At 44.7% G+C, this 23104-nt stretch overlaps 1 protein-coding gene across 1 annotated transcript in view; it reads right to left on the minus strand.

The window, feature by feature from the left end:
* Positions 1 to 20334, minus strand: part of LRRK1 (leucine rich repeat kinase 1) — a 77727-nt gene extending 57393 nt beyond the window's left edge. The window contains exons 1-2 of the mRNA XM_009493529.2: positions 20268 to 20334; positions 554 to 717 (exon numbers count right to left, since the gene is read on the minus strand). Of these exons, the coding sequence (XP_009491804.1) occupies positions 554 to 717; positions 20268 to 20334 (231 nt within the window). The remainder of the gene's footprint in view (positions 1 to 553; positions 718 to 20267) is intronic.
* Between the last annotated feature and the right edge of the window lie 2770 nt (positions 20335 to 23104).

Consider the following 23104-nt stretch of genomic DNA (forward strand, 5'->3'; position numbering starts at 1 on the left):
GGTTTGGAGATGGCCAATATGCCTGTACTTGGCACGCAGGTACTCTCCCAAAACACTAAGATAAGCTCTGCGCGAAGAGCAGGCTCAAAACGAGGGCTCTGAAGGCAGAGCAGTGCAGAAGCTGGCGCAGAGGATATAGTTCCAAACACAAGCAGCAAAATCTTCCCAGAGGTCCATTAGCCATCTTTGTACTCATGGGGGAATACATCTTTTTGCTAAGTCTATAAACTGCTTCCTTTTTATGGGGAAAAATCTATTTCCCTGTTTTAGTGACCACAGCACCAGCACCCCTCCTCACACAGCCTCTCCTTCCTACATACGCTGTTCCTGTGGTCTGTCTCATCTTTCTGATCAGTGCTTTCAAGGGCAAATACTGTCCCTGAGCATATGTCCCTGAAGTGCCCCACACAACCAGCCATGTCTGGGACCCTGCAGCACCAGCATAATGTATACAACTGCATGGATTTTCTGCATGAGAAACGACAGAAGGCGGCAGCTTGGCATTTTGGTTTCTTTCCCAGTAAAACCTGAGAGAGTAGTAACCTAACCCCACCTTTTCCACTTGCAGCGCTGTCTCCTCACATGACAACTTGATCAACTCTTGGGCCTTACTGGTGTCTCCAGCTTTGTAAGCATCCTGAATGCTTTCTGTCACAGGTGTCTGAATTATGGAGACTTCGCCAACTGTGGACTGTTTGCCACCCATGTCCACAGTTCCTGCAGTAAAAACAGAAAAGAGGGGTCAGGAAGAAGTACCTGTTCATTACTCGTGCACAGGTGCAATGTCAATGCATCCTGGCAACAAAAAAAAGAGGGTGAATTATTTTCAGTGGAATATTTATTGCACACAATTACAAAAAGAGGAAAAAACCTCAACACTCAAGTTGCCTGACAAAAGAAAGTAATGATATTTTAAAGTACTTTCCAACACGGACGTGAAACTAAAATGGACAGCGAGTTCCCCAATTGCTCCCAGAGGTGGTTTCCAAAGGACGGTGTGAAAGCTCACACGCACACAGCCACATACGCTCTGCAGCAGCCTGCCACGCTCAGCCTCGTGCTGCAGGAACCAGGGAAGAGATGGGCGTACATGAGATTGGCACCTGCAGTATTTCCGAAGGAGCAAGGAGTCTGCAGGACCTGCAAAGCCATTCCGGTATTATCAGCCTTGCTTCAGTCACTCTTCATTCACCTCCTGACAACAGTCTAATAAAACCCCACTGTATCATAGAACCATGGAATGCTTTGGGTTGGAAGGGACCTTTCGAGGCCACCCAGCCCAACCCTGCAGTGACAGGGACAGCTTTAACCAGAGCAGGGTGCTCAGAGCCCCGTCCAACCTGGCCTGGGATGTTCCCAGGGATGGGGCCTCCACCGCCTCTCTGGGCAACCTGTGCCAGTGCCTCACCACCCTCAGTGTAAAAAATTTCTTCCTTATATCCAGTCTAGATCTGTTCTTCTTTAGTTTAAAGCCATTACTCCTTGTCCTGTCACAACAGGCCTTGCTAAAAAGCTTGCCCCCATCCTTCCTATCGGCCCCTTTCAGCACTGCCAGGCTGCACTCAGGTCTCCCCACAGCCCCCTCCTCTCCAGGCTGAGCACCCCCAGCTCCCCCAGCCTGGCCTCGGAGCAGAGGTGCTCCAGCCCTCGGATCATTTTTGTGGCCTCCTCTGGACCCGCTCCAACAGCTCCATGCCCTTGTGCTGCGGGCCCCAGAGCTGGATGCAGGGCTGCAGGTGAGGTCTGCCCAGAGCGGAGCAGAGGGGCAGTACTTCTCCAACACTTTCAACCAGAGCTTTATACACCGCAATGAATGTGAAAGGAAAAGACATTGGGAATATTTTTACTCAGGGAAAACAGAGTAAAAGGAGATTATGCAAGTTGCCCAGTTGTCACCCTGATCAATCCTGGAGAGTCTCCTAGGGTAGACTTTTTTTTTTTTTAAAATGCCATTAGGAGCCAGAAGAGTTTTTACATGTCAAAGATTAAAAGCTGCAAACCATTAGAGGAGATGCTTGTGGTGAGTGGCTAACAAAGACGCATTCGTGAAGTCTCCCACCCACCCTCCCTCCCAACTATCAGGACAGGGAAAGCTGCAGGAAAGTCACCGAATTGCGAGTAAGATGTTCAGGTCTGCTCCTGAACAACATGCAAGACAGAGAAAAGAGGCACTTTTCACTTGAAAAGAGACCATTTCATACTCACCGTTTCCTGCTATAACACTATTAACTGCTTATTTGTAACTGATTAAAGCCCTTAAGGCCACAGATTTTCACATATGTTAACAAGTTGTTTGGGTTTTTTTTTTTTTTTAAATCGACACATATGTCATGCAGGGCGTAGTTTAATGCAGCCTGGAAAAATAAGTAAATTTGGACCAACCTATAACTGTCAGTAAATATCTTTGAATAATGCAGTCTGAATCACCAATAGATTCTGACTAACACTTCTCATTAATTATTTAAATGAAGCTCAAATCACTCAGACATCCGAGACGGCTCCAGAGATTCGTGCCATTAAAAATGTGCCCACATCAATAACCTTTCTCAGATGATGCAGAACGTGTGAAGGACAAGCAGCAGAAATCAAGGCAGATGAATGTGGTGTTACATTACAGCATAATAAACAGGACCTTGGAGTTCATGTTAATAGGTGCAGTGCCTTCATAATTCTGTAGTTTTAGGGGGTACATGGGAAAAGAAATTCGTCCAGCATTTGGTCCAGTCTTTTAGAGCAGACCACACACCTGTAAGGGATCTCTAAAAATACTGCGTACAATTTAATTCTCTTTTTAATGGACACCAAGGTAGGAAATGCAAATGATTCTTAGGCAAGTAGCTGTTTAAAGGGTGACAGAAGAGAGAACTTTACAGCAAAATAGTTCTCCAGTCTAAACAACTCAGAACTGGACTAAGTAAAATCAAGAGGTACAGATCCAAGAAAACAGTGCAGTTACTGGAACATGCAGCCTCCCCGCGCCCGGCGCCCTGTGATGAAATCCTGAACCTAGAGAGAAGCACTGGAATTCCCCTTGGAGGAAAAAATGCCTCACATCGGAGATACAAAACAGCTGGAAAGCTGAGCAGGAAGCCCTGCAAATCGGGGCTGACAAAGCACAGCAACTTTAATCTGGTTACTTAAAAAATGCTGAAAGGAGGGACAAATGTTACTTCCTTCCAGCCTCAATCCTGATTTTGGGGACTATCACTCAAGACCCACATCTGCAGCCATTCCACGTGTAAAGGCACATCCTTTCTGCCAAAGATTTGAGCAGGGCCATCTTTCTTTTTAAATCATGCCCAGGGAACGTGGAGGTACGAGTGTCTCATGCTCAGAGATTCATTTGGGATCTGGGAGATCCCGGTATCACTTCCTTATCTGTTAGAGAAGTCTCCAGCCAACCTCTCATGCATCCTGCACACCGCAGCTCTTCTTACAGGAGCATTTTCCACCTCTCCTACTGGAACTGCCCCAGCGTGCAGGGAGGACTACCAAATCAGTTGGCCAGGGAGCACAAGAAGGACCACAATGTTGTTACTGAAGGAAGGAGGAACTCTGCAAGCTAGACCCTAATCCCAAGACCGCTTCTGTGTTTTACCAAATAACTACTTCGTGAAACTACTTGGCCAATGTGTCATGCTTCCTCTTACATTTTTGGCCCCCTCAAAATTTCTTAAGTCCTTTGTAGTGTAATGGCTTAGTTACAACCATTGCTACCATCACCACTGTTTGGAGAACACGGGCTGGTCATCAACCATCGGAGTCTGCTCATGTACGTTAGGTGTAGACTTCTGGGCGCTCCAGGAACAGGAACCTCACAAATGGCTGGCTTCATGGAGTTTACATGCTCCCAGAGTTAGCTGGCAGTTTAATCAGAGTCTTGGGGATATTAATTTTAGTCCCTAAACTCAATTTTAGTCTTGTCGTAGGCAAATAAGAACTTTTTATTGATTTAACCAAAACTGCCCAGTTTTGAACATCTGAACATCCAACAAGTAGAACTGAACAAAGCGTCATTGAATGTAAGCAATCTAGACAACTCTACTGTTTGAAACCAATGTATTTATATTTAAGTATTCTTGGCAGAAAGATAATGCTACTCATCATTCAAGTTTCTTATGTAACTGTCATCAAAACTTCTTTCTGTGATTGCATTCTGCAGAGTAAATTGACCTTCTGCCTAGGACCTGAGGAAAAAAGCTGCCAAACATCTTCAGCAAAAAAAAAAAAAACCAACCTTGCAACTGAACTAATGACAAGCCTGAAAAGAGCAAAACTGGTGAGATAGAGAGTTATAAAAAAGCTTGCCCTCAGCTAACAGCTGTACTCACACGATTCTTCAAAGTTAACTTGAGCTTTCAAAGGTTAAATTAGAGAAGGTGGGCCATCCATTCCTAAGTTCCCAAAAAACACAGAAGCCACCCATTGCAAAGCTAAGCATCTCACCAAACAAATTACCCAATTCACAGAAGCCTTCTTGGTGACTTAGTAAATGATATATTGACTTCTGAAATACAAATGGAAAATAAGAAGCAGCATGTTTTATAAGCTTAATTTATAGTCACCAGTAGAAAAAAAATGAGGAAAATTACATTCTACTGACTAAAGACCGTTTTATTTCTACAAGATGCATGACTGAACTATCATCAGTACTGGCATTCATGTAGGCTGGGAATAAAGTTTTGCCAATACATGCATCAGCCATTTTTAGCAAAAATCTGGGCCGAAATCCAAAGAAATTCTGCCTGTGGTTTTAACCCTACAAATCTCATGCCCTTATCGGAGCTCATCGTGCCTTTCGTAATAGGGTCACCTCACTTGCATATAGCCTTGAACAACAAGATATAAGAGCAATACTGAAGCTGAATAATATTGAACCTCTATTTTTGGACTTGTTCATGCAACATGCTGAGCATTTAAGCCTGGATGTAAAAAAGTGCTTTGAATTCTCAGATTGCACGGCTTTAGGAACTGGCTTCTGCACTTTGCACAATAGGGTCTACATCCCTGTTTGACAATGCACATTGCTGTATGCAAAACAGCACAGCAAGTTATGATATTCTATCAGTACTTCAGCTCTTACGCGCCTGTTCTGATTTCCTTTAGTTTTTGCTTTATTGCACACAGATCTGGGACAGAGTCCCTGTGTTGGCACAGGTTCCTCTAAAACCACTGCCCCGAATCAGCACCCCTCTTCCGGCAGGAAAGCAGATAAATGAAGCCTATTTTAACTGAGATGCTATGGGGTAGGTTCATTTCTCTAACATGTTTGAATGGCAATGAAAATAAGGTCATGGGGTTTACTACCTATCATTCAGATCATCTCTGCATCATCTTTATTTAATTTCTCTGTAGACCCACGGCTTCTTTTCTTTGCTTGCTTTCTAATGACTGTAAGCAAATCAAGTGCTGTTTGTAAGGGGAAAACAGGAGGCATTTGCCAATGTTAAAAATGCATCCTTCATCTATTCCTCACACACTTAACAGCTTGTATCAAAGCAACTAACATTGGAAATATCCCCCACTCTTGATTTCAATGTTTTATACTTTGGAAGTAGACTTTAAGCTTGTCTTTGCAGTAACAAAAGCTTTTTTTTTTTTTTTTTTACAAAAGCTGAGGGCAAGACTAATTCTCTTTTAAAAAAAATATTCTAATGGAAACAGCGGTTATCAATAAAAAAACCAGTGTTATTTTATTGCCATTCAAAGGTTATGAGAGTATAAATCTTGAAGTGCAACAGACTGCTATCCCAGCTCAGAGAAACAAAACAAAACCAAGTCTTATTAATAATAAAGGGTACCATGAGAATTTCAGAGATACAGGTAGTGACACCCTGTCTCAGGCCTTGTTATTACAGCAGGTGAGAAAAAAAAATTCTAAAATTCCTAAATTGACAGTATGGCATTATCAGCAAAAAGCTGAGGGTTTGCAGGGCAATGCTGTGAATCAACAGACGGCTCCATAACAAACCAGCACATTGTCTAGATGATTATTGTCTTTATTTCCACAATCACTGCATTCCTGTCTCTGACGCATAACCTCACAGAGTTTGTAAGTGCAACATTAGTCCCTTTGATAAGGCAGCAGTTCTTTGGCAACTAACTAGGATATTTTTATTTAGCAGAGAAAGACATAAATGAGATGCTTAACACAGGATCAAATAGGGCAGGAAGCTAACCTACTCCAAAACAGAATTACAACAATAATGAAACTTTAAACTGATACTGACCTTGTCATAATGTGTGCAGGTATTTCCAGAGATGGCAGCAAATCAAGATGATCACTTTAACACAGCATCCCATCCAGCGATGCTCAATTAAGCTATTAATTCCTTGGACTATTAGCCACCCACCTCTGCTTCAGCACAAGCAGCTCGTACAGCGGCCACTGGATGTAATGTCTTTTGGCTGGCTGGCTGCTTCTTTGTCTGAATCAACAACTACATTTTAGCCTTGACAGTTATTTTCATCTCCATGTCCCATTACAGCGAAATCCAAGCCTCTGGTTCAGAGCGGATCTGGGGATGGGGGTGGGCAGGGAGACCGCCTCTCCGGGCTGAGCTGACATTAATTCCTCAACAGCACCAGATGGCTACAGCTAACCTTTACCAGCTTAATCTTTTGCCATTTTGACTTCTGAGTGCTGCCACAGAGCAAATAAAAAAATGGGACAGAGATGAGGTTTAAAATGTGCTGGATATTTAAAGCCAACCCCCTCCAAGTGCTTAAAAACTCACAAGTGTCACTGAACATTTTTCAATACTACCCTACGGAAGCTTTGGCAGGCTGGTTTGCAAAACTAATGGAAAGCCATGTTATTTCTGAGGCTGTGTAAGAGGCTCATGTATCTTCTGATGCTTTGAAAAACTTCAGATTGATAAACTGAACAGCAGCCAACAGGAAGCCTCCAGTGATTTCAAAGGATGATGGATCTGTCCTACATTGCACTTTCCACTTAGATGGGTAAGGAAAAAATTTCAATCCTATGGAAATCTTTGAGATACTGAAAAATAATTCCCACCCCAAACCAGGAAGAAAACCCAAAACTCTGGGTTCTTTAATTAAAAAAGAAAAAAAAAAAGTTTTAAATCAGTCCAAGTCAGTAAAAATGCTTTATGAAACAAAAGACACCTTTCGTGTTCCTTCTCTAATTAGCTGACGCTTCAAAACAGGGTTTCATTCATTGTTTAAAAAACGTAAAAGGTTTCGTTCATTTATTTCAATAATTCATTTCTTAAAAGATACAGTCGTGGACCAAGGTCTGTCCCCAGGAGGGAAGTTGTTCCCCGTGCCTGCCTTACGCTTGGTCCAAGTGGCCCCACAGCCAGGGCCTGGCCCAGAACCATGCAAAGGAGGGTCCTGCAGCAAGAACCCTATGATCTATTTCACCTTTTTCTCAGATTTAGGCAAAATACAGATGGCCCAACCAGTTCCACTATAAAATGCCCCCAGCGGGATTAAAAATTGGTCAGAACCACTTATAAATCCCCTCTGTGAGAAGACAAGGAGAGAAAGTTATGGTAAATCCAACCAAGAGATAACAGGATGGTTTATCTGGGAAATTCAGCATCCCCACTGGAGACACCACGCCAGAATCGCACCAAGTCCCTCTGACCCTGATTAATATCTCTTCACGACGAGTGAGAAGTGCCAGCTTCTCAGGACAGAGAGGGAACCCTCCACACACTTTTTCTGCCTATTTTTTGTGGTCCCATTTCACCCAAACATCCATTATTTTAGCTAATTAAAGGAGTGGCTCTACACTAAGATCTGCCTGCCAAGGCAGTTGAAAAGATGATGCATTGAGTACAAAAGAAACCCGCATCTACAACACAGCTTACAATCAATGCTCATTGCCCCAGAAGGAAACTTATAATCCTCCAGAAGACCAGATCTGAAACACAGAAGAATGCTTCAAAGACAAAAATCCAGTACTGAAGAGATATTTTCCACTATTATTGCATAATCTGGAATTATTTTTAAATTGTTTACATGCCAGTACTACGCATGCAAAGTGCTGATCTGCATTAAACATTTTCCAGCAAGCATACAGGATCTTGTAAAGGGCATGCTGACAATTTTAGGTACAGCAATGCAAAGTGACCAATTATCACCAGAGCCATTGGAAATTTTCTATTTAGAAACACTCTTAACCTGCAAGGAAAAAAACATTTGCTAATGCAAACCTGGAAGGAAAATATTAAGTCCTAGATGGAAAAATGCTCTGGACTCCTGCCTTTTTAAGGGGCTCCAGAACTGAATTACGAAAAACAGACGCCTCTAAAAGCTTTAGCTCTACACTTTACACAACGGTTTCTCCATCGTCCAGGGTAATGAGGGAAGAGGGGACAGAAAAGCCTCAAATACTAGTAACACTGAGACTCAGCAGTCTTCAGTGGGCAGTATCACAGATGCCTGAGTGGCTGTGTGAAGCTGTCTGTCTGTCAGAGCCAGCACTAAGCTGGAGCTGAAAAACTACCAGATCTGAGCAGGCTCCTGCATTTGTGCATGCGCCTCCCAGATCCCCGGGACTCTGGAAATTATTTGCATTGTCCAAGAAGTTCAAATGAAACCGAGCTGGTTATTCTTACTTTGCCGAAGTACAAAAGAGGCTACACAAAGCCATTACAAGGCAATGAGCTTAGAGAGAGCCCAAAGAAATACACGCTGGAATATGACCATCGGAGCAAACCCATCACGTCAGCGTGCAAATCACATTGGAAAGTGCAAGGGAGCTTCGGGGTCACTAACGATACCTGTAGCTATCTAGGGAAGAGGAACAAGGGCTACTACCCATGACGGCCCAGGACGTGCCTCTTCTCTTGTGCTCTGCAGGAGGACAGCTCTACCAAAGACACATGCTCCCCACAGGCTGTTTTAAAAGCGCACACACCACTTCCAGTGCCCTGGGCTATGCCTGCTGGAAGAGAGACAGCAGGACTGCAATCCTCACCGCAGAGTCAGAGCGGAGGCAGCTCATCAGCACGGTGACTGGGCACCCCTTCCTCCGCCCCGGGCTCCGGGGGCTGCAGCCAGCCTCTCGTCTACTGATAAACCCTACCCAAATCCCCAGCCGGCCATGCATACCAGCACGCAAGGCTCCCGTTGCTCCACACCCTACCTTTAGTTTCACCTTCTCTGTTTATAAAGCTTCCTTAGCTGCAACAGAGACCACCAAGACAACCTCCACATCCCAAACGAATGGCAGCAGCCAACGGCAAACACGGGGCTGCTGCCTCCTCCTCTTCCTCTCTCTTCTGACGTTTTGCCAAGCAGCTGGGTACTGAACACAAGCAGGCAGCCCTTCGCTAACCCTGCCATCCCCAGCTTACCAGCACGATGAACTGGGCCGTTGTTGATGACAGCGATGGTTTTACTTAAGTAAGTAAAGTCCAAGCACCAGGCCTAAGCAGCTTCATGTGCACATGTTGATCCCTTTTAATCTGTAGGAGCACTCAGAGCATCAGTGGCCACAACACGTTTCTCAGTGGACAGGTTGTCTCATGAAGGCACCATCATCCCTGGTAGACACACTACCAGCTTTTGGGCAGGGAAGGAACGGGACGGGACTGTCCTCTGGCAAGGACAGAGGGCAAAGGCTGGCTCTCACAGTGAATGGGGATGCCCCGCATCCCTCCCATACTGCCCTCTTCGGGGTGCAAAGGATCAGCAAAGACCACAGAGAATAACGATGGGGCTAATTTCCACCCCCAAGGGAAAGAGATTGAGGGAATCACGAAAGCTCCTAAGAGCCAGAGAGCCTATTGCCATATTGAAAATACAAATGACTCAGCTCTAAGTGAAAGTTTCTATTTTTGTCTTTTGGCCTCAGTGATTTGGTTCCAATCCTACAGCTTGAATCATTCAGAAACATGCTTTTGCATGCAAGGCCAGCTATGCCACTCTTGCTTTCCAAATTTTAAATTGAAGATATACGTTAAGCTTGCAGAAGTATGACTACGCTTTTGGATTTTCTTCGTGTTCATTTCCAGGCATGGCTGGAAAGAGAAGGTTATTAAATGATGAAAGGTGTCTCTACTGAGACCATTCCTGTCCAACTGAATCAAATATTATAGCCATGAAACCAAACTGAGATTGGATTTGATTTGAAACTTCGTAAAATAAAATTTCATGGCTAACTTTGACTTCTTTTGAAACTTCTCCTTTTCCCTAAAGATCAAGCTTTCATCAGAAGGCAAAAGATTCTATGCATTGATGTTTTGTCTCTTTCAAAGAAATAATTTGCTCAACATTCTTCTAAAAAAAAGGTCATTAATTACTCACATTGGGGAAGCACCAAGTCATGGCCAGCCCTCTTCTGCTACATCCTCCTTAGACATATATTTACAACTAGCTTTAGAAAGAAGCAAATGCTTTTAGCCCCAGCTGTGAGAGGCTAGGTCTGGAAGAATTCAGGGAGGGAGTCCTTGTCTGCATGTGAGGGGAGGACAGGCCCAAGGTCTCTGCTCAGGTCTCTTCTGAGTCCAAGTCCTCTACTGGCTCCACCAAAGCCACATCCAGCGATTCCACAGCTTGTCTGAGTTGAGAAAAGCAGCTCCTAAGCTTATGTTTCACTTTAATAACACATGGAAACACCTTCCTAAATGGAAAAACCATTTATGACACTCCAACCCAACTGCTGGTCAAAAATAATAGCACAGAAGCAGCCAATGTCTGTCTCTCCAGCCCCACAAAACTCCATGGATGCTACCGGGAAAGACAAGCCCCAGTGGGGCTTTCCGAAAAAGGTGATGAAAGCGGTAGGATGAAGCTCATAGCTGCTCCATCAGGTTCCCTCAGGACACAGCAGCAAGCTCACTCCTCCATCCCTCCATTCCATGGCAGGTGCCCTGGGTATCTGCTGTCACCTGTGTGGCCACCAATGTCCCTCCTCCCTTCCCCGAGGAGCACAGCACGTCTCTTATAGAACCTGAAGATATGAAGATTTTGGAAAGGCTGGCCAGAGAGGAGGAAAAAAGGGAAAGCAACATTAAAAAGACATGTAAAATACCTTGCATGACTCCAGTTTATCACGTTCAAGCAAGACTAAGAGAATCTGGAAGAGGTGGAGAAGATGAATTGAAGAAACGGAAAGTCTAATTACAAGACTACAGACAAAAAGAGCTTGGCTTGTTGAGCCTGGAAAAATGAAGACTGGACGGGGACGGGAATACTGTCTATAAATACATCCAGAGGGAGACACCAGGGAAGGAGAAGAGCTATTTATGTACAGGGTATGAATACATTTTGGCTGCCAATTAGAAGGAAGTTTAAAACGCTGGAGAGATGAGGCTTTGGATTCCAGAAAAAGCAGAAGCAGCAGACAAGTCAACTCACTTAAAACAGGCCTTGCATAAGGTTTAGGAGTGTGACACCAGGACACTGACCCACACACTCCTTCCAGTCCTACAGCCTGTGTTCCCATTTTACACATGCATAGAAGTTAACCCAGCTACATGGCACTAACAGTCGTAACACACGAGATGATAACGGCTTCATAGGCTGCTTTGAGGGATGTTTGTAGAAAGAGAGAATATCTTTTAAACAAACTGACAGACCTAAGTAAAAGCAGACACATTTAAGGGAAGAAGCCTTTCAAGAGATTTGAGGGGGTAAGCACCCCATGCAGCAAAATCCAAGCTTAGTACATGTTAGACACAGTTCAATGTGCTCCTTTAACTGTGTCTGCTAGCCCAATAAAATACCTTACTCTTTGCTATCCTCAGTTCTCATGTATCACCAAGACAACAACTACTCTACATCAGTTTAGGTAAAAGTGTTGTATGCAGGCAAAAAGAAAATGCAATCAAGATATTGAATATGGTTGGCATCAAGAGAGTTGAACAGGCAATTTGGCAACAGCAGAGCCAAGGGAAGTGCAGAGCTGGGAAGAGCATCAGAGGAAAGAGATGAGTATGATAGTCTGGAAAAGGAAAAAAACCAAAACAGTGGAGAAAGCGAGGCTCCACTCCAGCTTTCACTGAACTCAATGTGAGCACTTCCACCAGCTTCCACGCGAGCAGGAGCAGATCCTCCGAGATGCCGGTTTCCGGGACAGAATATCTCAGAGGGAAGATTACCTTAACAGCTGTGTCTGGAGCAGAAGAGAAAGCCTGATGAAAAGACCTCTGCTGTTAGCCAACACAGTGCTGGTCCTGAATCAGGCTGCGTAGCGATGTGCTAATAAAGCTTTAATGGGGGCTACCAAAAAAATAAAACCTTCCCTCACTTGTGACAAAACCTACAAGTGGCAGAAGCGCCTGCATTTGCAAAGAGGGGGAATGGGGAGATATTTTGCTTTTGTATTCCTGATGTCTGGGAATATCAGCATTCACTTCAGTGGAGGGAGCACAAGGACTCTGTCTGGGAGGATGCTATGTTCAAACAAAGGTACCTGCTGTGAACCTGCAGCAGCTCACAGCATTTTTAGATGGCTGCTCAAAGGCAGAGATGGCAAAATTAGGCAAAGCATGTTTCATCCCCTTCCCACCAACCTATGACGAACTCTGATCCATTGCATCTGAGAACCCCGTCCAATCCATGCAAATGACCTTGACTTGATAGCTTTTATTCCCACCCTGCCATCATGTGAAAGGTCCAAGGTGCAAAACTTCGGAGAATTGTGACCATTATTACAAGCCCACTTAAGGAGCTGGACTGTTTTGTTTTTCAAGCTACATCTGAGATCTGAAAAGTGATCTTGTCCATTAGCATTACCAAAAAAAAAAGTTCCTGTTTGATGCAAAAATAAAAGCATTTTCAAAGGCTCTTTGATGTGCAAGACAGAAAGACATGCAGGCAGATTCTGGAGGAGGTCTTGTCTTCAGCAATTACCAGCACTCTTTTTGAATCTTACTCCCCAGACAGAATTTTTATGTGAAGTAGATAATCACACTGCAGAGTGTATCAGCTCTAAACCTTGTGGCTTTTCAATTAAGCAGCAATAACCTTTAGCCAAAATACTCCTTAACCAAGATGGGAATAAAACAAATAACCCCCAAACCAACTAACTGCAGGTGAAGCAATTCCAAAGACATACATACTTTTCAAAAATTTCATTTTGAGCTCTTCTCGGGTAGCCATGCCAGTTTTCCAAGCGATATTCTGATCATTAAAACAAGCAGTGATGTAATTTCCACAGTGACCACAAACATACCAAGAATATTTGAGCTAAATTTATCCAGACTTCTTCTTTGAATCACTGCTTGGGTTCGTTATTTTTCCATGATTTTTAACTATGCGCAGAAAAGGAGTTGCGGACAGCCTGGAACTGAGCTTTCCCCAGCAGGATCCAAAATGCCAACCTTTACGCTTGGGACCCACATATTGACTCTCAGAAACAAAATCAAGCTGCTCCTCCAGCTATCAACCCCAGGTCCCCGATCCGTTCACCCTTCGCCTTCCTCCTGCCCTTCCTGCAGGAGACTGACCCTTTCCCTCACCCTTGGGTGACACAACACGGGGCTCGTCTTTGCAACTGAGAACTTCCCGAGGCTCACCACAGATCTGCCACCCTCCCCAACCGGAGAGGGCAAGCCAAAAAAGAGAGAACCTGCACCAGACTTCCCACTGCTCTGTCCATCTCCGTGGCAGACCCCAAGTCCTGCCTGCCTATCCGCAGCAACACGTCCCACCACCACCAGTACTCGTGCCAGGAGGGCTCAGGCTAGGGAAGGCTGCCTAGGTACCTTCACCAGCAGGTACACATGTCCCTGCAAAAAATACCTAATCTACAAAGACATCACTGGGTTTCACCTTCTATTCCAACACGCACAGGGTGGCTAATTATCATACTGCGAGGGATTGAATATTTGCAAAAAATGCAGCATAACCCCCGAGATTTTACTACTTTGCTATTGTTCAATGGGAATCTTTTTCAGCTGTCGTATTTTAACATGGTCTGAGTATGTCCTTGCTGACGCCATTTCAGATTCATGATCAGACTCACTGGGTTTGCCTGCGTGTAGCTGTACGTGTTTTAAAGGCAGTTTGTGATTTTTGAAAGCATATATTTTTTTTAAAAAAACAGAAACTGCCGACCCATAGAGCCCCTCTGACTGCAGGGGGGCTTTCTGAAGGTCAAGGGCCTTCCTTAACACTTAAAGACTTCTTTCATAAGTCCCCTCTCTAAGTAAGAGCAAGGCACAAATTCAAAGCATGGACACACTTCTGCTGTGAAACTATTAGCAGCTTACATAAAAGGGCTGCTGCTGTGGTGGTACATAATCATGCAAATAAGCAATTGCTGACCCACTAATGAGCACACAGACTTGGGTTAAGGAAAGGAATTAAATATCAGCCTAACTCAATGTAAAATCTGAAACAGAACCTATTAAGAGACAGACCTCACCTATACAGCAGACCAGGAGCCAAATGGTATAAAATCCATCCCCCACACCCTCATCTGCAATGCAAACATTTCCTCACAGTTAGCTGCCTTCTGCCAAGCACAGCCCTGACAGCCCCTTTATTGATCAGAAAAATTGAAAAACAAAACAAACCGCAGACTTAATGCTGTAAGGATCCCTGAAGACCTGATCCCAAGCCTGTTATGTCAGTGTAAAGTCTTTAATGGGTTTTGGATAAGGCCCCCACAGGCTTTGGAGAGGATAGGGGAAAAAAAAAATTCATAGCACTTCCTTTCATGCTGCAACATCACTGACAAAACAATAAATCAATTACAGGCCTGGCAGACTGAGTTGGTGTGAACACTATCAATTGCTTTTTCCCACTGAAACAGAGGACAACCGCAGTCGCAACCCTCACCTGAGAGCTAGCTGATAATCACACATTAGCGATCTCGTTAAGGAGTCCTGTGTCCAGGTTCTAAGGGCAAAGGATTTTCTCTACTACCTTAGCACCTTATCTTGGTTTTTTTGTACGCTTCTTGATAAAGTTGTCATAAGTGACATTTTAATGTAATATACCACAAACACATTTTAACTGAAAAGTGGAAAAATAAAGCTGCTGCTAAGCAGATAATGCAGATACAGCCCAGATAAAGATCAATGTTTTACTACTGTCTGTAAATCAAACTGGCTCTCAGGCTGGACTCTCTGCTCAATTAGCTTCCCAAGGTCTGCACCGCACCACTGGCACTCCCAGCAGCTCTGCCCTCCTTGTTACAGCCCTCAAATTCAAGAGCAGGCTGGCTTTGATGGTATTTATTGGGAAAAAGCTGGTCCTGCCACTACTAAGATCTAAGCGCTCCTTTATATCTCCTTGACTCCAGAGGGATGCAGCACCCACAAGCCAAACTCCCACTTTCCACATGCACAAGACGACAGTTTCAACTTTCATTTGTTCTTCCAGATGCCTCTGTTTCAAAATACAAGGGACATCTTCTAAGGGTATGTCTGAAGAACGGTGCTTAGTATCCAGACTCTGAAAATCCATTCAGTGTCTTCAATTAGGCACCTAACTGTAAACGCCCCAGTATTCATTGCCCTTTTTGCAAATCCAGGCTTGGTTCGGCAAGATGGTGCACTACGCAGCTGTGCCACAGTCTGCACAGGAGAGCAGGCTTAACCACATGCATTTTCTGCTGCAGACCAGCCTTCCGCATTAGCTTTTGGCCCCATGTGAGATTGCACCACTTCTATATGAAGTGTGTATTTAAATATGTTTAAAAATACAAGCCTATTACCGCTTTACTAGTGTACTTCCTATTCCTGCCTAGCATTTCCTACTTCTCTTTCTGCAGGGCATTATGCAGTAAGACTAACTCACATAAGAGACCTGTTTTATTTTCTGCTTTTTTTTGGGGGGGGGGGGGCGGGGCTTGTACCTTCACTTTGCTGTTTGGACTCAAGTTAACTCGCAGGTTAACTCACAGGAAGAAAAACAGAAAACCTTCAAGGCCCATTTAGCCTGATTATACAGAACTTCAAGCAACCAACACACTTTGCAGGTCTCTAGTGCTCTGTGCGCTCAGATCACCTCCCAGATGCTCTCCTTGTCCTCCTCCCCACCACGCTCTCTCAGCAGACCCGGGGTAATGTTACTATCTCCACTGCGTGGATGGAAAAAGCAGGACAGAGGGTGCGAGTACTTTTTCCTTGTTATACAGCACAAGCTGCCACGGATGGGACTAAGTCAACGTGCCCCAAGACCCAGCTGCTGGCCCTAGCCCCATGCGCACAGCTCATGTAAAGATTTTAAGGCTTACATGGTGATTTCACGAGGAACAAAGTGATATTGGTGGTGCTGCCAACACCAATTTTCCCTTTGTCCTCTGTTTAGCAGGAAAGATTTATAAGCAAAGATACTCACACTAACAAATGCAAGTTCCTGCCCTTCACATTTAAGGCAACAAAATCAACTGTGCAGAACTATGAGGAAATGACAGCAAAGATCTCATCTGGAGACCATGTACATGCACACCCAGGAGCAGGTGAGCTCTGCCTGCTTTCATTGCTATAAAGAAGTCAGGTTCTTCCTGTAGACTTTTATTTTTTAAGTGGATTTCACACTGCCAGACTGACAGCCTGGAAGGCTCAGGTTATCCAGTAAGCACAAAACGGAGAGCAAGGGCAGGGTCTGCTAAAGTTTCCATCCCTCCACCTACAGTCCCATCACCTCCTCAAACTGCCACCCTACGACGAAGGCCTCAGCCACATTTGCAAATGTCCTGCCCTCATGCAAACAGGGGAGCGACACTGGATGCACAAAGCAATGTCCCAGGAGAATAAGCTGTTTCCATTTGCTATTCGCTAACCTCAAGCTGTCACCATCAATCCCTTGTGAAACTTTCCACATAAAACTGCACTAGCTCCTGAGCAGTCCCTCCTGTCAAAATGACTCTTTGACTCATCCATTTAAACTCTTGCACTGGAGGCTTTTCTACGATTCAGGAAGCAGCAGTGCAGGCAGCAGCTTTCCCTCTGAGTCAGTCCTAAACTGAGCCACTGCCCAGACGGAGTTGCAAAGGTCACTACCATCGTGGGTAGCTTCTTTCTGACAAAAATATAAAGCCCTGTGAGCTGCAGGGTCATCATGGCACTTCCGAAGCACAGCTGTAAGAGCCTCTGGTACACTCCAAATGCCAGCTCAGGTCACTATATTCTGGTTACTTGTTTGCTCCCTCATTTTAATACTTGGGTCTCTTTTCCAGGCATACTGCACACGTCTGTCAGTGCTTCCCTGGACAGCTGAAAGTCACCAGCCTACAAAAGATTTGTTGCAAAAGTTGCGCAGGTTCATTTAGTTAATATCTGTAAAGCTACTATAAAATTTCAAACAACTATCATTGGCATCGTTGTCCCTAATTACGTAATATTATATACATTACAACATAACACCTCTTTTCAGTGCTCATTTCTAGATTTAGCAGGAGAGAAGAGACACCCTCTGGCATGTTTGAAGGATAATCCAATTCCACCTCCAAGACACATACAAGTGGCATATGAACGCTCTGCAACTTTGAATAAAATTCTCAGTAAGAGAGCGATAAGCTCTTTAACAAAAGTACCCTTACATTTCAGAAGACAATGATCGCCTTTCTACATCTTTGCTGAACTGTCTCCTAGAAACACATATGAGAATTAAATCCTAGCTGTAAATTTTCATAAGATTCAAAGAAACCAACCAGCCTGAAGAAAGGAGAAGAATCTCTGTTCTGTTCTAGGCATTCATATAGTGATATCTTTGGGCTTCCATTGTATTTCCTACATGATTCATATTATGTCACCTCCACAATATTATGTAGCGCTCTTTAACTAAGTTTAAAAAAAACGCAAAACCTGCGCTTCATGAGAGACTGCAGCCGCCCCTGTATCTCTGCTCGCTTTCTTTCTTTTAATTAGGACAAGATGAACAAATCTAGGAGAGGGGAAGCAGGGGTTTGAGGACGCAAGGGAGATGCTGACTGCACCCAAAACGGAGTGTTATTCTGCACTCCAGTGACAAATCCTCTCTGTGGACCAGCGGGAGCTCACCGGCATCACTGAGTCAAGCCCAGCACCATCCCCGGAGCGTAGATGGGGTCCAGTTCTGAAACACAGCTCGCCTGCTCTCAGGGTACATGGGCATCCCGCTGGGACACAGGCAAGATCACTGCCTCAGCTGAGAGGAACAGCAGAGGAGACAGGAGCAGTAAGGGGAGCCCTTTCATCCTATGTTACATCTGCTAACTACAGTCAATGATGCTGTGAACCCATTCTCCACATGAAGACCTGGCCAAATGTATAGCTGTCAGGAAAAAAAAAGCCCTAAAAATCTTAAAGGCTTTCAAATGATCAAGGCAGCGGGTGCACGTGGTACCTGCTGAAAGGTGCTTCCAGCACTGTGCCAGCCGTAACACCACGCTGATCCCACCGACCTGTCACGGAGCCGCAGGCACCACCGTGCTGATTGTTAAACCCCTCACATCCACTCGCCTGTCCTTGCTGCCCAAAAAAAGGACTCCAAGCTTTGCAAGTACTAATGAGGTCGTTGGCGTTCAAGAAATTATCTGTGATCTCACTCTACTTCCCAGTAGTTCCCATTGAACGGAAGCAGGAGGCTGCATCTAGATTGTTAATAAATGCGCGTAAACAATAGGTTCAAATGTGGAGGCTGAATGAGTCACCGCGTTCCTGCATTCAAGCTGTGTAATAGGATCCAAATGCAGAACAATGACCAGCTAACTTAGGGAGTGGACCAGCTAGCTAATGACAATTATTCTTGGCAGAACTCAAACAGTCCCAAAATAAAAATGAGTTTCAACATGTACAGCATGCTTATAAGGAGCAAATCCACCAGGACAGTCTTGGATCTTAAGCTTTCCTAGGATCCCTTTGCCAGTCTTCCAAAACTGTTTATCAAATAAAATAACCCAGACACGTAAGTATAGAAGAGTTATACCAGTAAGATTTGTACGCCTCCAGTTAACCAGTTTAACTGAATATATTTACATAACAGAAACATGCAATAAAGTTCTCCGAAGAAAAACTGAACTCACGATGTAGAAAACATACATTTTCACTTTTCACTTCATTATTCACTCCCAAACTACGTTTATTTACTGTATCTTTAAACAGTGAGAAAAACTTGTCGAGTTACTATTGCAGAATAAAAATTTAGCAATTCTTAACACTTGCGAATCATTAGCACAGATTAAAATTCTTCTCGTGGTTTATAGCTTAGTATTCAAGTGGAGATAATTTCTTCCAGAGAGAAACTCAGAAGATAGAACTTAAGAATTTTAAGAATATTCAATAAACAAATTCCCCTGATTATTATAGAAAGATACAATGCTAATTAAAACCAAAACCCAACAAAAAAATCAGTAACATGGAATAAGCGGAATACATACGGAGAACGGAAAGAGCTCCCAGAGCTCCCTGTGACGCTGGTGAGAAACGTCTTCAAACAAGATAAGGCAGCCTCTGAATAAAGTATCAGATTTTGTTTCATAGTTGCTGATAAAATCCAAAATCAGGCTGCAAAAACATTAGCTTCTACTGAAGTCTGCTTACTCACGACAAAGCGTCAAACACACCTTCATCCCACACTTCAAACGCAGATGCTGCCTCCTAATGAACTGCGTGTTGCAAGGGGGGGAACACCGTTATACAATAACCAGAAGGCTACTTCTTGGTGCAGAAACATAACTGGGTTTTGACTCAGAGAAATGCAGCAGTGCCTAGGAGCTGAGGGTTTCAGCGATAAAAATAATCCAAAAATACTTTGGCTGTTCAGAAAAAAAAAAATTAACAGGAAGCAACCTAAAGCATATGTCCCTTCTGAAAGAGAAATTTCCCCCCATGGATTTATTACATTACATAAACACAGACCTTCTAAGCTAGCCCACCAATAAATCACCGCAAGCCATGGAATCAAAGCTGACAGTAAAACTGGAGCAGGTTAGTATCTGTTCAGCCTGAGAAACGACACTCTGATTTAGCAGCTTTCATACCCTGAATACACACTGCATCAGTGGCTGGGAACATATTTGCATTCACACACTGAAAAAGCACAGATCCTGTAAAACGTATTTAGGAACTGGTGAGACATGATACATATACTGACTAATTCCGTAGGCCTTTGGAGAAAAACGGTCTTCAGAGGAATGCTATTCTCACCACCTGAGCAGTTCAACATCGTTCTCCATGCAAGTAAAATTCCTTTTTCTATACTGTAGATTTTCAAAGATGAGGGCTCAAATCCCTGAAAGATCTTTCACATATTTAAATTGCATCGAAACTCAGTGGCAGCTGGCTACTGAGTTCTCTTAAAACCTTTCACTCCCAATCTGAACAGGAAAGAAAAGAAATCATCCTATTTACCATTTTGCGGATCCATGTTGCTCTCTCTGCAAGTAGTGGATTCCTCAGTTCCCACACACCAGTACATTCTGGGTCGCAGTTGTGAAGATCCAACAGACAAACTTTCTGCAGCACTTAAAATTGAGTAGTGTTGTCAAAGCTGAATGATCTCTGTCAAGTAAATGCAGGAGCAGAGCGGCTGCTAGTAAGCACCATCCCGAAGAAACATCATTTACCCTGTTTAAAAATAAACAGTAAACCAAATTAATCGTTCTAGTGTAGAAATTGCAAGATGTTCATTCCTCTGCACTCTAACACAGCTCTCTAAATATTACTTTGCAGAAAGGCACTCACCATCCTATGCAAATATACAATTATTTTCATAATAGCTTTGTTAAGAGCACAACGTGAATTAACAGAGGAGACTAACAACGTCTCCACTATAGAAGATAACGTCCCCAATTTTTCTCCACCAAAGCCGCTCAGTCTTTGGGCAGAGGGTGTAGGGGTCACAGCTGCAGTTTCAGATTCTCCACAAGCTAGTGTAAAGGCAGAGCACTGAAACCACGCAGCGCAGCTGGAAAAATCCTAAATGCAACCGTCAAAACCTTTCCCATCCACAAAGGCGGCTGTGGCTCTTGTAAGACTCCACTGTGAGAAACTGAAAAATACTGATGTGGTTACTGAGACAATCCTCTGCAAAAAAAGAAAAGAGGGCTAAGAGAAACACACCAGCTCCTCTCCCCTTTGCCCAGTCCTTTTAGAGAACCCCGCTACCCTAGAAGCGTCAGGCTGCTTCTTCAGACACGTTCAGGGAGGCAAATCAGGCCCTTAGTAGCTCTTAAAGGTTGGCTTCTTCTGAACTGTCTTGCATAACAGCCAGCAGAAAGCTGCACAGCTCAGTCTCCCAGGGCATTTGCAACTCCTTACCTCTTCAAAGGTGCACACCTGTAATTTTCTCTCTTTTAATGCATCTTCCACAGAGGTTAAAACTACGGCTGAATTTGCAGTCTGTGCCCAACCAGCATCAGCGCTCCTTCATTTTCTGCTTTCAGTTTCAGTCAGTAAACGCCTCTCAGACCTAACATGATGCCCCTCACCTTTGACGCTTATTAGTCTTTCTCATGTCTGGTGCGTGATGCTGAAGTTTTGACGGGAGGCTCTAATTCAGCAATGCAGGTACCCCACCTCCCACTTCGGCCAGCAAGACCCAAAAATATCCCTAACTTTCTCTAAGCAGAGTTGGCTTCCTGAGCTGGGATCAAAGGCCAAGGAGAGTATAAAAATACACTGATCCATCAGCACTCTCCAGGAAGCTTTCTGCTCCTCCCTTGTTACATAGGGTTTTAACCACTGGCCGACAACGTTAAAAATCACTGCACGCTACCTCAGTTGTTTCTAGGCAAATACTTGAATTTTAGGTGCACTTAGAGCAAAGCTCAGCTTCTGATGACCCCTACTTTGTGGTGCCTGGCAGCGGGAACCAAAACTCACATCCCAAGGGCTGCGCACGCCCCTGTGCCCTGCAATTCGGGCGCTGGGTGCTGCCACAGACTGCGGTTTTGTTCTTTGGTGTTTTTCAGAGGTGGGAAAAATAATTTGGGTGCCACATGGCAATAATGCTATGGCCTGAGAGACCTGGACCAGGCTACATGCAAGCACTTTCACACACACCCCACAGCTGAACCCCTCCTTCGCAGCAGGATGGCTACAACTCCAGACGGATGCAGATGCCCGAGCTGCCGAGCATCCATCCCTCCCTCCACATCACAGACCGCAGCAGCAGCTCGCCTCCCAGGTCAGGCCCTGGCAGCTCTTGCACGCCAATGCAGCAGCAGTTGGGCACACGCAAGAGGCTGAATTCAGCAGCTTTCACCCACGCAAGGAGGGGAGGCTGTGGGCTGCTGCAGGAGGCTGAGACGGAGATGGTCCCTAAGCCCAGATCCAGCCCACAAACTGGTGAACTGGGCCGTCTTGGTGGAGGACTGGATTCTGTCCTGGAACGTGCCCAGTTCCCACCGGAGTCAGCTCGGCTCCTGGGCCGAGCTTCCCTCGGCCACACTGGCAGGCACGGCTGCTGTGCTGCGACCCCACATCTCTGCCACGTCATGGGTGCAATACCCCAGGCAGAGGTGTCGGGGCGGCTCTCACGCCTCCCAAAAGCTGTCCAGGTTGTTAACTCTGAAACGGAGGGGACGCGATGCTTCCAGCAGCTGCCTCCCCTGCACCCTCGCTATAAATGCACTGAGCAGCTACAGTAAGAATAAACACTTCCCCATGCAAAGACCAACAGACCAGCTCTTTTTAGCAGATGCTAGTTTCTGAGGTATTTCCTTGCTGTACGACGGGGGCACACCATGTGCGCTCACAGCAACCATGCAAGAAACACCAAATGGGGGTCAGCGTGGATCACGGAGGTTTGAAAACCATCCCACTCCGGATTTTTAGCTTTCTACTCAGCTTATTCCCCAGGCTGAAACTTTTCTCATATATAGCGAAAGGAAAAAACTTTCAGGAAAAATAATACTGTGGGTTTGATAATCAGTTCCCTTTAACTGCAAGTAGGACACTAAATGCTGTACCATGCGTATTACTGCCACACAGCACCCATGTAAGCAGTATTTCCACATTTCAGGACCTTTTTGTATATAATAACAACCCCCTACAGTGCTTTTACCTTAAGCACAACACACTCAACTGCAACATGTGTGAACACCGTGTTTTAATTTAGGGAGAGGGATCCTACGGGCTCTGCAGAATCTCATTCAGCAGGAGGAGGACCATGCAGAATACACCTGGATGCTGATTTACATCCCATCCCACATGTTCCCAGTTTCTCTCCCGAGACCTGCTACTGC

This window comes from Pelecanus crispus, chromosome 7, assembly GCF_030463565.1.
Source record: "Pelecanus crispus isolate bPelCri1 chromosome 7, bPelCri1.pri, whole genome shotgun sequence".
NCBI classification, from domain to species: domain Eukaryota; kingdom Metazoa; phylum Chordata; class Aves; order Pelecaniformes; family Pelecanidae; genus Pelecanus; species Pelecanus crispus.